The sequence below is a fragment of the Argentina anserina genome, chromosome 6 (assembly GCF_933775445.1).
Source record: "Argentina anserina chromosome 6, drPotAnse1.1, whole genome shotgun sequence".
Classification (NCBI taxonomy): Eukaryota; Viridiplantae; Streptophyta; class Magnoliopsida; order Rosales; family Rosaceae; genus Argentina; species Argentina anserina.
The window spans coordinates 36,643,403-36,658,066 of NC_065877.1; the positions used below are offsets into that span (position 1 = coordinate 36,643,403).

The window sequence follows — 14,664 nt, forward strand, 5'->3', positions numbered from 1 at the left end:
ACAAGACATTGGTCTATCGAACAATCTTTTCCTTTTAAGAGAGTTGGGATTCCATCAATGACTAAGATGATTTTACATAACATAGTCATGAGTGTCAATACATCACATATACGTGGAATTTTCATAGATAAACTGTTACATACATACAGAGATGTGGTAATATAAACATTTCGTGCTGAACGTGTGAACTCCGCATTTCGGTGTACCTCACCTTTAGATGTTAAAAAATCCCGATTGAATCGATTTACATCCAGTTCAGTGGTGAAAGAACCCAACCACTTCCCAAGTAGTCGAGCATCAAGTCAGGAATATATGCGGTTTCCAAAACTCGGCCACGAAGCTTTCAACGTGATTATGTATACAGGTTTGGGCGTTTGGTATGAGCTCTCAAGTACATAAAAAATTGCAACTATTGTTCATATCATACTTGACTTCTCCATGCAAAACCAAACCAATTCAACAGGAATTGGAGAACTCTTCACACACATCAAATAGAGAACTGAACGGAATAGCATGACTTCAGCAACAGTGGACTTATATTGGAGGATTTGGAGCATAGAGGACATGACGTACAAGATGTATGAAGGCATTCTGCTTCCATCTGGAAAACATCAATCCCTTTGTCTATTGAACACTAATTTAGAAGAAGCGAGAGAACCACTGGAATGGAAGCGATGCACGATCACAGACACAGGAGACCTACCTGAAAATTTATTGCTGGAAGACATAACACAACATTTCCCAAATACAGTTACACTTTCAACAGTTCTAAGCAAAATTTCAAATTTTGACAAGGGAGTCGAGATCATCAAACATTGGTATAGAAATACTCCACATAGTTGATGAATCTAGCTCCATTCAAGGTACCCTTTGTCTATTCTTCTTACTGCCCTTTCGTAGATCATTAATATCCTGCTTTTGTTGCCCAGCCTTTATCTGAGCTCTGACCAAGGCTCGTCTTGTACGGGGTCGCATTCCCCTTACTTTACGCGGGGGCATCATATATGGTTCAAGGGGCTTATCACCAAATGGGTGTTCACCGCCAGCGAAAATTCTCAGCTTTCTATCTCTATCCTGCATCCGTTAAACAACGTTGCAAAACAGTTTAGTCTACGGGAAAAACATTTCGTGTAAAATATATATATAATGAGTAAAGCTACAAAGATATATACTCACGTCACGTAATTTGTTCTTAGGAAGCATACGCAGTACAGCTTTGCGAATGACTTCTGTGGGGTCTTTCACCATCTGATCTTTCAAAGTCCTTTCCTTGAGGTGCCCAACATACCTACATGCCACATATGGTTCAACATCATGACCAAAGGGAAACTTAAGGAGGGACTTATTCTTTTACTTGAACACCTCAGCAATTAATCTAGTTCCTTCTTTTATTTCACTGAAAGAAAATGAGTATACTTGATAATTCTCACAACTTGATAAATTAAAACACTTGCTTGTCCATTTCAAAATCTTGTGAAGGTAGGTCTACAACACAATGCAAACAAACTTTAACAGTCCACCAATAGTGACTGAATGATTCTACCTCCAATAACTGCAGCAATAAATATGTCTTGTAGTAAGATACTGAATCTTACCCCGTGTGCCAATGATAAACTTTATCAGTTAGTTTCCGCCCTGTAACACATATATCCTTTGCATTCAGCACAATGCACATATCTCCATCATCACGATTTGGAGCATATGTCGGTTTGTCCTTGCCTTGAATCACAGTTGATATCTGAGAAGCTAGCCTTCCAAGAACCTAAGAGTAAGGTTACATTTCAATCAGAACTCCTAAAATCCATAAGCTGAAAACTAAAGTACTACCACCCCAACAATCTCAAACCAAACACCGTCCATGGATTCTAATTCTACTTTACGAGTTCAAGCAACACAAGAACTAAGTACTGAAGCACCAAACTAAAAATGACAAAGAATCCAAATCAAATCAATGCTACTCTTGTAAAAGCTACAAACCCTAACCTGGCCTTTGGCATCAAACACTTTCCACCGCAGCCCGTCGAGATTAATCCGCCTCAGGCCAGCAACAGCTTTCTGTATCAACATCAAAACCCACTTATTCAGTCACCAACATTACAACACAGATTTCCAAAATCGATTATAACAAACAAGCAGCATCTACTGCAATGTGAAAACTCCACAGCAATCAGTTACATAAAAAAAGCACAGACATTTCTCTTGGTACTTTTCACAAACACCTGGTGTGCATTTCTTAACATACTGATTCACATCGAAAATCTACGACTGGGTGAGCTCTGTGCGCATTGGGATTGCAATATGCAATGAAATCAAGCACTACAGATCATGCAAAATTGAATTAATCATAAGAATTAGAAGAAAATTGGACCTTCATATTGCCGTTGAAAGCCGCAGCTGCTTGGCTTGCCATTTCGACTTCAAACTTTCTGAGGAGACCCAATTCGGAGATCAGGCAGAGAAACCCAAAGCTGGGTGGGAATTCTCCAAAACAAAAAGGACCCTGTAAAGTGTAAACCCTGGAGTAGGTAGTAGGGTTTGGATGAACTTAGGCACCAAGTTGAAAGTTTTGGGGAGCTTTTAAGAGGGGTGGGCCGTGGGCCTTAACTAACATTTAAGACGTGTACTTGGATTTTGTATGGACACCCCGAGATTTACTAAGAGAAAACTAAGCATCTGTGTGTTATAAAGTTTTGAGCAAATTTCATTTTAAGTGATATATATATATATATATATATATATAGTTCATATCCAGAGTGAAGTTTCACTCTGGAACTACAGAGTGAAGTTTTAATTTTGACATATTTTTCGGTCAATTTTTTCACTATAAGCGATTCAATATTTAGATATGCTATTCAAGACCATCTCTACAAAGTTTCATCCAATTTGACAATGGTTTGAGCTTTCAAAATTGAGATTTACACGAACGGTTCACGTTGAACAGTTTTAATTCATTCATTGATTTAATCCAATTTCAATACCTTAACGATGTCCGAATTAGATGAAATTTTATAGAGATGATCTTGAATAACATACCCAAATATTGAATCGCTTATGGTGAAAAAATTTGACCGAAAAATGTGCCAAAATTAGAACTTCACTCTGTAATTTCAGAGTGAAGCTTCACTCTGGATAGGGAATATATATATATGCAATGGAGAACTAAAATCAATAACGGACAAGGCTACTCGATCCTTTCTCCAATTTAATCATTGTACGTAAAAACATTTGAAGCTCGCTTTACATATAGCTTGTGCAATAGATTTGTAAATCGTCACCGAGTCATATGGCAGAACTATCATTTCATTAAGGACGTAAGGTCGAAACCCTACTTGTATCTAGAGACCCAAAATGCATGCATTGTTCTTTTCCTACAATAGTTACTGAGGGATTAACCCATCGACTAGTAGCTGGGACAAATACACAGTGCCTATAATGATCGATCATTGTGTAGTGTAATACGTACTATGAACACTAAGACAATAGTTACTCTTGCCCCTTAATGTTTCGAGGACACCCTGTAGACTTAATTCACTGGTGATTCGAAGCGGTTTCAATTTCTCAATGCCGGAATTTCCACCTCAAGTAGTAACTGCATCAAGCTGCATGCAATACACACTTAACATTGTTGGGATAATTTGTTAGGATTGCGGTTCAAAATTGATTTATTGTCTATTTTGGATTCGTTATTTCTGAAGGATTTGGGTAAGTTATTCTAGAGTACTTATGATTTTTAGAGTTTTCCTTAGAATTGAAGGTTTAAGATTCTTGTTATGAATCATAATCATATTATAAGTTTGACACATTGTGAGTCTATAAATAGGACATCAGAATGATGGTTTTAAGTATGGTCGACGAGACGTGGTCGAGGCGATCATCCCAAAAGATCGTATATCTTGGTTCAGGGAGCAGAGATGTCAATGGTGAGTATAACACTTGGGGGAGGCTCTGCGTTTAGAGGATTTTAGTGAGTGATCTGCTATGGATCAATTAAGAGTTCATATATCTAGAGAGATACAAGCTTTGAAAATTTGGGTGATTTAGAGAGTTTTCTACTGTGAGAATTTAGGTTGTGAGAAGAGAGATTATTTAAGAGTGTGGAAGAATCAAATTGTTCTTCAGTTGAAATCCTCTTCTTGTTTAGTAAATCACTTCTTCTTGTCAGCTGTTTTGACTGAATCTCGTTAATTCTTGTGTTCGCTTATAATCTCGGGCTAATGAGTTCGAAAGGTGACTCGAATTTCGTAACATAATTCTAGCTCTTCAGTAAATTATTGACGTCCAATAATTGTACTATATTAAAACAAAACAAATACCATGTGATGAATGAAATAAAGACAAAGAGTAGTTAGAGAACCAGTATATAACTATATATAATATCTGACCATGCGGAAAATGGCCAAAATAAAATACAATTCGTGTGTAACTTCATGAATAATTTACTCATCTCTTAATTAAGTCAAGGGTCTCGAACTCTCGATATCAAAATTAATTATACCATGTGTAGTTACAGCGAGTACTTTACTCATGCTCTGACATGGTGTATCCTAAACATCTTGTTTAACGATCACGATCTCCTAAGTCCAAACATCCTCTATATATACATACATCTGGTAATTAACTCTTAATTGACTTAATCGATGCATGTAACCATTTAATTTTTCATTATGATGAATGTGATGGAGGACTTTTCCATATGTCGATCGAGTTGAATGAGGCAATGAGCCATTATTGGATTAATTTCAAATGACAATGTTTCCACGTTAAGCACGCCTTGAAATCTTTGAAATGATCGAGATAGATGCACTGTACAGTACTCTGATAATGTTTAGACAGGTCATATGAGATATAAACAAGGAACAAATATCACCGCATACACGTTGCCATGCATATAAATATATCAACTCTACCCTAGAATTGAAAAAGTATAATGTTTTTATAGTTTTCTCCAGTAATTACATGTATTGTTTATATAGTTTTTCTTGATCCCGTACCATTATTATTTCAGAATCAGAGACATGATGTGTTAAACAATCAATTTTACACACGCATGTTGAAATTTGAGTTAATTAGAGATTCTCTACGTGGAATAGTACGTGAGTTCCAATAACTCTATAAATATTTGCTTTCTGTGAAAGCATTCTCATCCTCCTAAACTCTCTCGCTAGCTTCTCAGTATCTTCTCAATCTAGCTCACTCACAGACACACCTGCCAGAAACCACCATATGGCTCTCAGTCTAAGCTTTTCGTTGCCAGCATCGGCAACAAGAGCACCGGTGAGCTCCTTCAAGAGACTACCAAGCCGTATTCCAACGGTGAAAGCCGTAGGTGTGTTCACATCTAAGAGTATTGACCATAGGAGGGCCATCAGACTTAAACCATGCTCCGCTTTGGATGATCTTACTTCCAGAGTAGTAAGTGCAGCCACCGATACTACGGCCGCGGTTGTGGAGGCCGCAGCTGCAGTAGTCGCCACAACCGCCGTGATCGTCACTGATACAACAACGACAGAAGTAACGAGGGATGATTTCCCTGCTGATTTCAAGTTTGGTTGCGCCACTTCTGCTTTCCAGGTTTGAGCTATATATATTTTTTCCAGTCAATTGGTTTGAGTAATTTTTCTTTGTGAGTTTCTATTCATATATTCCAAAACGATATTTAGAACTCTTTACTAAGTGGACCTCCATTTTGCTCTTATAACTATATAAAATGTTATTTAGACCTCCATAATTTTCCTAAAATACTAAATATCTACTACTAATTAATTTCTTTCTTACTCTATTTCAAATTTATATATTATATACAACTCGGAAAATGTATAATAATCATACAAATTATATTCTCGAATTAATTCACTATTCCACTTATTTTCTAATTCATAATAAAATTGGTAGACTAATTTTTCATTCACTGATATATATATATATATATATATATATATATGCAACTCACTAAGAAATAATATCAACGTATATGAAATATTTTAATCTCTAATGAACGAATTTTGTTATTTGACTCAATTAAAGTTTATGAGAAAAAATTTAGATAGTCATATAGTTTATACATTAATTTGATGTTAATCATCTACATTTAATTTTTGACTTATGATGTTTATAAAAAAAAGTAATCAATTAAATCATTTAATACAATTTAATATCTCATTTTGAGATTTTATAGCAATAAATATAAATGATTATTATCTATATGTGTAATTTAGAATAGATAAATTAAGAATTGTTTTTTGGTAATTTCATATGCATTGACTAACTCAAAATAATCTAGGAAGCTCCATTTCTCATTTCCACCAACTTGTGTTTCGTTCTTAAACTATAAAGCCAACTTTACAAAATAAGTTGTATTTACGTATTTGGTTGATGCAGACAGAAGGATCTGGAACTGAAGGAGGGAGAGGACCAGCGACATGGGATAGTTACATACAAGATACCACAGTAAATGGCACAGAAATAGCTGTTGATTCCTACAACCGCTACAAGGTAAGTAATATATCTATAGACAAATATACTGACATTAATTTTTGGATTAAATATTAATTGGTGATCAAATATTAATTTCACGTGCCTTTTATTGTACCCGTAAGGACGATGTGCAACTGCTGAAGAATATGGGAGTAGATACATACAGATTCTCCATGTCCTGGTCAAGACTGCTGCCTGGTATGCTTCATTTTCCAGTATAAATTTCGAATTTAACAAGTTGGGTTTTCTAGTTAGATCAACAAGACTTATGTGTTTCCGTGATCGATCAATTTGTAGATGGAACCATAGATGGTGGAATAAACCAAGAGGGTATCGATTTCTACAACAACTTCATCGACGAATTGATCGCGAATGGTATGTATGAACTATGAAGCAGTAAGTTCACATGATATTAGCTCCGAGTATGGCTGTGATTTGTTTTTGTATATGAATGTTGCAGGGATAACTCCATTTGTGACACTGTTCCACTTCGACTTGCCCACACCACTGAACACCAAGTACAACGGTTTCTTAAGCATCGACATTGTGTAGGTGTCAAATTTGTTAATAACCCTAGTCTAGTAGTCTAATCAGCTAACTATATCTGTAAAGTTATGAGTACGTACTAATTCACTGTGTTTAACAGAGAGGATTTCAAAGCATATGCGGATTTATGTTTCAAAACTTTTGGTGATCGAGTGAAGTACTGGGCAACTATCAATGAGCCACAAGTGTGGGGGCAATACGGCTTCACTAACCCCGCCGCAGATGCAAATGCTGCCACCGATCCTTTTATTTCTGCGCACAACGTCATATTAGCCCATGCTACAGCAGCAAAACTCTACAAGAATACATACCAGGTGATTAGCCATTACTTAACAATCAGATCTCATTTGATTTGCTGATTAGAATCTTAGCTTCAGAACAAGAAACTTTCCGATTAGGCGTTGCGCATGCTTCTTTTTTTTCTTTCTTTTTCCTGCATGCATGGAATCATTTCATTCGTCAAAGCAGACAGCCCTCGCTCATTTTCCGGTTCCTTAAATATGCTGCATAGTAACCTAGTTTGCATGTTCGCGTAGCCAACACAAGGAGGAGAGATCGGAATCCCATCAGTGGTCGAATGGTTTGAGCCATACGAAGACACTGCACAAGATAGAGCTGCGGCCCTTAGAGCATTTGACTTTAAAACAGGATGGTTAGCTACTAAACAAAACTAATTAAATTCATACCACGACTTGATCCAAGTGTTCTATCTCTCTGTTTCTGTTTCCCCACTAAAAATGAACTTCTACTTAAGGTTTGTGGAGCCCCTAATCTATGGTGATTACCCATTTATCATGAGAGCTTTGGTAGGGGATGCACTTCCAGAATTCACAGATGAGCAGAAAGAGCTGGTAAAGGGTTCATATGACTACATTGGGGTGAACTACTATACTGCCAGATTCGCTACTTCAGTACCGATAACAAGCAGTGATGTCTACACAACCATGAGTGATTACCAGCATGCTACCGAGTCAGGTACTAAATTTCTTAACCGGATCACGACTAGTACTACTTTCTTAAGAACACATTGATCATAATTCTTAAAAACGATTTCTATGTGTGTTTGTCACAGTGACCGGACTAGATGGGGAGAACATAGGCGATGCGGTAAGATCATCATTTCTTCCGCTTATTAATCTGTTATAACAGTAATTACAAACCCAAACATCATGCTTTACTAACTTCAGTCTTATTTGGTAATCAGACACCAGGGAGCACGCAGATTTTCGTGTATCCAGATGGGTTAAGGAAGGGATTGATTTTAATGAAGGAACTCTACAATAATCCCAAAATTTACGTTACTGAGAATGGTTAGTCATTTTCTTACTTGTTAATAATAGACTAACCAAAGCAAAATGTACTAATGTGGCACTAGGACGCACGACATGACACCCTGCATGACATTGACGATGCTAATCACCTTGCACTTTCAACAGGATATCCGGACGCACGAGATGACACCCTTTCAGTTGAAGAGGCTTTGATTGACGATGCTCGGATTCAGCACATCAAGGATCACCTCGCTGCTGTCAAAGCCGCCAGAGCGTAATTCCTGAACACTACATTTTACAGATTAATCAAACACCGATATTGTTAATCTGCTAATTATTTCTTTGTAAGTAAACACTGGAACCTGGACTAAAGGACGTTTGCTTTGACATTGTGAATGCAGTGCGGGAGCAGATGTGCAGAGTTACCTAATGTGGGCACTGCTAGACTGCGTGGAGATGGGATCCGGTTATGCCGTTCGATTTGGCCTCAACTATACTGATTACCTCAATGATTTGGCCAGAACTCCGAAGAAGTCCGCCGCCTGGCTCAAAGATTTCTTGGCTTCAACCACAACCACTTCAACCTGATGCATGCAGCAGCGTTTGGAATCGCAGAATAAGACTGGCATTAGCTCCGAATATTCTTTCCTAGTGAAATGGGGAATGAAAACTTCCACCTAGAGTACTTGCTTACATGGCACGCCTTGCCTTGCAACTTTGGATGCATAAATTTGTCGATTTCTAGCAGGCCTTGATTCTATTTCAGGAATTTTCTTTTCTTGGTGTAATTGTTCAATAACTGGAAATATCACGTGACGCATGGCCTAATATTTCCATCTTCATTCATATAATAAAGAAGCTATAAGTACCGGGGTAACTCTACTACAACCAGAACTGTTATTCCTAAACTGAAACCTACACAATATATACAGGATTCCTAAGTCTAGCTATGCACATGATACCATAGGTTAGAAGGCGTCTCTATTGACTCCATCGTCTCCCCACGTTTGATCCCATTTGTCGAGTTTCCGGAGTAGAATGTTACCATATGCTTCATCTTGTTTCACATCCACATACCCATTGGTTTTCAACACCTGAGAAATATAAACAAAAGATATTGACGTGCAGATTTACACCTATTATGCTTTGGGGATAAATGAAACGATGACCAGGTCAGTCTCTGTTAGTAACGAAATAAGTAAGAGGCAGCTCATGCATATTATGCACAAGGAGCTCTACCTGAACTTTGAGAAAAAAAAAAGTCAAATTTATGAAAAACTGGTTTAGATTCTTCCATACCAGTGTCTCATAAAACAACCTTGCATTTTCTTTCTTGGTTTTTCCTTCTGAAACCTTCAGCAAGTTCACTTCTTCCTCTCCCCGACTTTTACAATTGCTGAATTGTCTATGCAAGTACCTTGCAACCACTCTTCATACAAATGTTTAAATATAAATAAAAAGCTTTTAAGAAAAAACTAACATGGAAGATTACCAAAAGATATCAGAAGCCAATCCACCATACCTGGTTCTTTTTGACCACCCATCTACAACAGGAAGAAGGTCCAGAGTTAGGCATGGATGCCACATTAACAGAATATACACGTCAAACAAAATTTAGCTTAATGAATTCAGTTTAGATTCTTACCGAGTTCAGGGTTAACTTCATCGCATAAATTAGACCCCTGAAGCAACATGACAATATATATAATAAGCAAATAATATAGAGAAGAATACGAACAAAGAATAACTTGATCATTCCAGAAGGAAAAGAGAAACAGCATTAGGTTATCGACATGTTTATCGTGATTAGTACTAAATAAAGCATATTATCTTTCATTCTGTCATTTACAGAGACTGCAAAGTAATCAGTACTCACCTCATTCAATAAATTGAAATCATGCTCCTGATCCCTGTCCAAAGATGGCACTTCTACACTTTCAGATGGGTAAGCTTGTTCATTTCCCATCAATGGCTCTTCCTCTATCCTTCCAGATGGCTCAGGTATATCCCTATCATGAGCTTCAGGGCTCCTTGGACTATTGAATGATTTCATTGATGTAGAGTGAAGGACAGGGGTTCCTGGTGCAATTTCTGTTTCCCAAAGGATAGATGTTCCAGGCTCAATTTCTATATGCTCAAGGACAGGCGGCCGCGATGCAATTTCTACTTTTTCAGGTCTTCCATTACTTGGACGTTCCAACACCTTTAGGTTTGCTGGAGGTTCCGCAGTTTCAGCAGATTCTATTATGCTTTTGTGGAAGAGGGACTTAAGCTCGTCCAAGACACCTGACAGAAATATAGTGAAACATAATTTCAAAACCAGTGAAGATTAAACAATGACAGAAAACTTACAAGGTAGAGATGGTTCCAAGAAACTTCGGGGTAGGTTTATAATCTGACAGGTTCTCCAGACAGCAAGGGCAGTTTCAGGAACCTTTCTTCTCTTTGATACCAGGTCACTCGCATCATTTATGCTTTGCTTGATTACTCTATAACATTTATAAGTCAATACAATTATTAGAAAATTACTAGCCTCTACATAGGTAAGGCAGGGAGTCATCAAGTTAAAGTAAAAGGGAAGTACGTACGCATTAGGCAGCACTGTCATATCATCAAATGTACATTTCCTTTTCCTTTTCCTAGAAATTTGAGCAGCCTTCCTAATAGTTGGTGTGGGGATAACCCTCCTTAATTTTGGTGTAGTAACACCTGCACATCAGGAGAAAATGTTTCAATTCAATTTAATTCAGCTATAAATTAAAAGCAGATGATAAACACAGTAAAGTGTGACAAGCAGAAGATAGTAATGACTCTGTATATCAGAGTGATTAAGCAACCCAAGAGTTGATTAGTTACCAATTGAATATGGATGATCATATAGGAAATGAGAAATTTTACCTAAAGCCTCTGAATCTCTTCTCGCAGTAAATTGACCATTCATATTATCCGGCCGAATAGTGTCACGTAGCTTTGTTGGCTCTCCATCTTTATTATTCTCTTCCTCAGATGACAAAACAGGTTTTCGAGGTTTCTTGAAGTCATGAGACTTATCAAGGTCCATGTTCTCTTCCTGAGAAGATGTACGACTTTTCAGGTTTTCCCCGTCAGTTTCGGAATTGCTTGGATTGCTATCATCAGCCCTAAGTGAATACATTTGATTTGCTAATTGCACATTAATCTCCTCTTGATTAATTTGGTGACCATGACGGGATGATCTAACATGAAAGGAAGGTTTCAGGCTTGCTTCTTCTTGAATTCCATCAGAAAACTGGATTATAGCAGGTGCCCTTATTTGCTCCTCAATAGTTTCTTGATTTTCACCAACTGGTTCAACTTGGTTTAATAGCTCTTCTTCAATGCCACAAAATGTATCATGGTTCAAACCCTTTTCCTCGGACATAAGATCTGGAGGCTTGTCGTGCCTTGCTTCTCCTTCAGTCCCATCTTCAGGCAATGCTAAATCTGGAACCTTTAACTGAAAAACATTAGTTTCTTCTTGAAAGAACCTACTGTCTCGAGGATTCTCCATGTTCAAATCTGGGTTGTCTTCATTACTAGGCACCCTTAACTCCATATCCAAATCCATCCCATCCGACAAAAGTACACTGAAGAAAAGAAATATGTTAAATTGTAATGTATAATACAGAAATACTGAAAAAGAAGATAGGATTGTGTAGATATTATAAGCTTTCAGGATCCACTAAAACATACTCTCTGACTGGAATGTAATTGGCAGAAAAGATACCATGGCAGGCACCAAATTCCTCATAATCATACTGCAGATACACAAGCTGACATATCAGAGGATACTACACTAAACTACTAATCACGCCAATAAGGAACTTCAGAATCATTAAGAGCTGTTTGTAGCAAGAAAATGCATGACCTGAAGATACATGCTACTTAGTGGTTGAGAACGAGAAAAGAGTCCCTCATGACAAGTTGTGAAGCACACAATATTATGCCAAAGGAAGATGACAAAGTAGTTGGTATAAGAATGAGCAGTGGACTTACCATATCTGAGGAAATTTGTCCGGCATTTCCCTTTGGACAATCTGTTTCATATCATGATGGACTGTTAAGGTTTCAAATTCAAATCGAATATATATAAAAGAATACTCAACGTCACTAATCCAATACCTTTAAGTGTGATAGCTTCGTAGGATAATACATTACCTCTGGAAAAAAAAGGAACGTTGCATGTTAAATTTGATGAGTAGATGCATAGTATCACTGATTACATGGTTTTTAGCTATATAGCTTACCCACAGACATCTTCAAGGATCCCCAAGTCAAACGCATCAAGTTCAAACCTCTCTGGTAGGGTAACAGCATCATAAGGCGCACGAAGCGTATCTGTGTCTTCCTTCTCTTTTGTGCTAACAACAAACTTGTTGATTTCAGTTAGCACAACATGGCAGTCATCGAAAAGGTATTCAACTTTTTTTGAGTATATTCGAACAACACCAAGAAGAAGGTAGGCCAGTACCCTATATGCGATGACATCCCAATCATCCTCCAAAATTTTATCTGCACAATAGATTATCAATGTTGAATGCTTAGTGGTAGCCAGTACAAAAAATCATGAAGCGTTACTATATAAATAAAGCCGTTAGAAACAAAGTACATGTCATCAGCCAACCTAACTGATGTCACTGACACCATTCCAAAAGCACCACTCTAAATATAGCAGCACAAACAAAAGCCAATAAAGTTACAAAGAAGATCTAAACATTCTTACTGCTGAAAACATCAAAAGAATTGTATTGGGTATTCAAACTGCTGAAAACATTCTTCATGTCAAAGTTACTTTAAAGAAAATAAGTAAGCACACCTCTAGATTCTGCAAACAACCAACTCTTCACACTAATTTTTCCTAGTCTACCATTCACATAACAAATACAAAACCAGCCAAATGACTGATCACAGTAACAATGACAAACCCAGAAACTAGGTGACAAAAATGAGTGTACTTCAAAATTCAGATGAACTACAAAGTGATCAAGTCACCAAATATAGAGCATATAAGCAAATGATCACAGTCCCACATTATGATTCATAAAAATAGAAAATGAAACACACAGAGTAACCCAAACAGATTAGGCGAAACAATCTTAAACAAAACTAGGCTCTCAAATAAAGTAAAAATGAAAACCCATGTTAAAAATCCATGCTTTAGTTGAGAAAAGAGAAAAAGGATTCATCTTTGAGTGAGAAAACGAACCAACAGAGGCAGAAATGTCGGTTTCAGTCACCTGGGACTTTTTGAGCCTTTTGAAACAATAAGCAGCAACCCATATAGAGCCCAAACGCCCTTTACTTGATAAGAGGCACTTTGAGTAAAACATGCTATGCTTTTATTCACTTTGAACCTCTCAAAGTTTCGACCTTTGAGTATGTTTGTGTTTCAGAGAAACAAAATGCAAAATTGGAGAGTTGCAGGCAAATGAAAAACGGTGTTTGGGAGAAGGGGAAAAGAAACGGTCGAGAGTGGTGTACCCTGTAAGTCTCAGAATCCTATATGAGACAAATATTTTTATGAGTATATGACAAACCCAATATATTGCAAAACCCAATAGAGAGAGAGAGAGCAGTTTCATTTTGGGAATGTGAATTTTTTTTCCATATAATGAAGAATACTATGAGATCATGATTTGTAACATTCCCTATTTTCAAAATCTTCATTAAACATTGTTATAAATTTGTTTTTTCATACGATGGAATGTAAGATGATACTTATGTTATAATTATTACGTTTATTTTGTTAGGATTCATATCATGGTCGGCCAAAGTGTATGATATTCTTTAACGTTACTCTAATTTTGAATGTTACACGGTTGAAAGTATAGTTTAAATTCACACCATTCTGTTTTGGTATGTCTATGAGTTGTCTTACTGGATTTTTTTTGGTAAATTTCTCTTATGGTACTTGAAGTATGACCAATTAGAAAATCTTAAATTTGTGATTCGAATACCCACGAATTTTTAGTTGATAAAATATAGTCTCGCGGAGTAGTTTTGTGAGACGATTGAATTTTCATAAAACATAATATTAATTTAAGCTATCAACATGACCCAAAAATATTAATTTAAATACATAAAATAATGAAATCTCAAAGTCAATAAACACATAAAAATCATGTTTTTATTTTATTTTAATAGATATATACTTAGATGTCCATTTTGTCCTCTTATTTAACAGAAAAGTAAACACAAGTTGGTAGTGTCACATAAAATATAACTTCAAGAATGAAGCTGTCTAGGAACTAAAATGTCTAATTGATCATATCTCAAATACCATAGGAGGAATTTACCGGTTTTTCTTTGATAATAAAAGGGCCATTAATGGTATTCAATTACTCTGAAGATTAAA

At 36.7% G+C, this 14,664-nt stretch overlaps 3 protein-coding genes across 3 annotated transcripts; 1 reads left to right on the forward strand and 2 right to left on the reverse strand.

The window, feature by feature from the left end:
* Window positions 1-677: 677 nt before the first annotated feature.
* LOC126799560 (uncharacterized) lies at window positions 678-2,502 on the reverse strand. Its single transcript, XM_050526788.1, has 5 exons — window positions 2,369-2,502; window positions 1,984-2,055; window positions 1,596-1,762; window positions 1,177-1,288; window positions 678-1,074 (listed from the first exon to the last, which is right to left on the reverse strand). The coding sequence occupies exons 1-5, from the start codon at window positions 2,408-2,410 to the stop codon at window positions 859-861; spliced, it is 609 nt and encodes a 202-aa protein (XP_050382745.1). The 5' UTR covers window positions 2,411-2,502; the 3' UTR covers window positions 678-858.
* Window positions 2,503-5,167: 2,665 nt separating this feature from the next.
* Window positions 5,168-9,119, forward strand: LOC126797883 (beta-glucosidase 24-like). The gene is made up of 12 exons (XM_050524634.1): window positions 5,168-5,571; window positions 6,379-6,492; window positions 6,597-6,672; window positions 6,772-6,849; window positions 6,935-7,022; window positions 7,121-7,334; window positions 7,557-7,672; window positions 7,775-7,995; window positions 8,093-8,127; window positions 8,225-8,330; window positions 8,457-8,565; window positions 8,693-9,119. Exons 1-12 carry the CDS (start codon window positions 5,224-5,226, stop codon window positions 8,877-8,879), a joined length of 1,692 nt encoding a protein of 563 aa, XP_050380591.1. The 5' UTR covers window positions 5,168-5,223; the 3' UTR covers window positions 8,880-9,119.
* A 119-nt stretch (window positions 9,120-9,238) lies between these two features.
* LOC126797468 (sister chromatid cohesion 1 protein 2) lies at window positions 9,239-13,767 on the reverse strand. The gene is given in 13 exon segments (XM_050524093.1): window positions 9,239-9,385; window positions 9,591-9,720; window positions 9,814-9,835; window positions 9,937-9,973; window positions 10,168-10,577; window positions 10,644-10,780; window positions 10,880-11,000; window positions 11,190-11,896; window positions 12,003-12,067; window positions 12,306-12,346; window positions 12,432-12,469; window positions 12,557-12,821; window positions 13,516-13,767. Coding segments are annotated over 13 exon segments (2,244 nt in total). The 5' UTR covers window positions 13,640-13,767.
* Window positions 13,768-14,664: the final 897 nt, after the last annotated feature.

Coding starts and splice junctions, on each gene's coding strand:
- LOC126799560 (XM_050526788.1), bottom strand. CDS start 2,410: ATGGCAAGCCAAGCAGCTGCGGCTTTCAACGGCAATATGAAG. Junction 2,056..2,368: donor CTTTCAACGGCAATATGAAG/GTCCAATTTTCT, acceptor ATGTTGATACAG/AAAGCTGTTGCTGGCCTGAG. Junction 1,289..1,595: donor GTTTATCATTGGCACACGGG/GTAAGATTCAGT, acceptor TGTGGCATGTAG/GTATGTTGGGCACCTCAAGG.
- LOC126797883 (XM_050524634.1), top strand. CDS start 5,224: ATGGCTCTCAGTCTAAGCTTTTCGTTGCCAGCATCGGCAACAAGAGCA. Junction 6,673..6,771: donor CTGGTCAAGACTGCTGCCTG/GTATGCTTCATT, acceptor ATCAATTTGTAG/ATGGAACCATAGATGGTGGA. Junction 8,566..8,692: donor GCTGTCAAAGCCGCCAGAGC/GTAATTCCTGAA, acceptor TTGTGAATGCAG/TGCGGGAGCAGATGTGCAGA.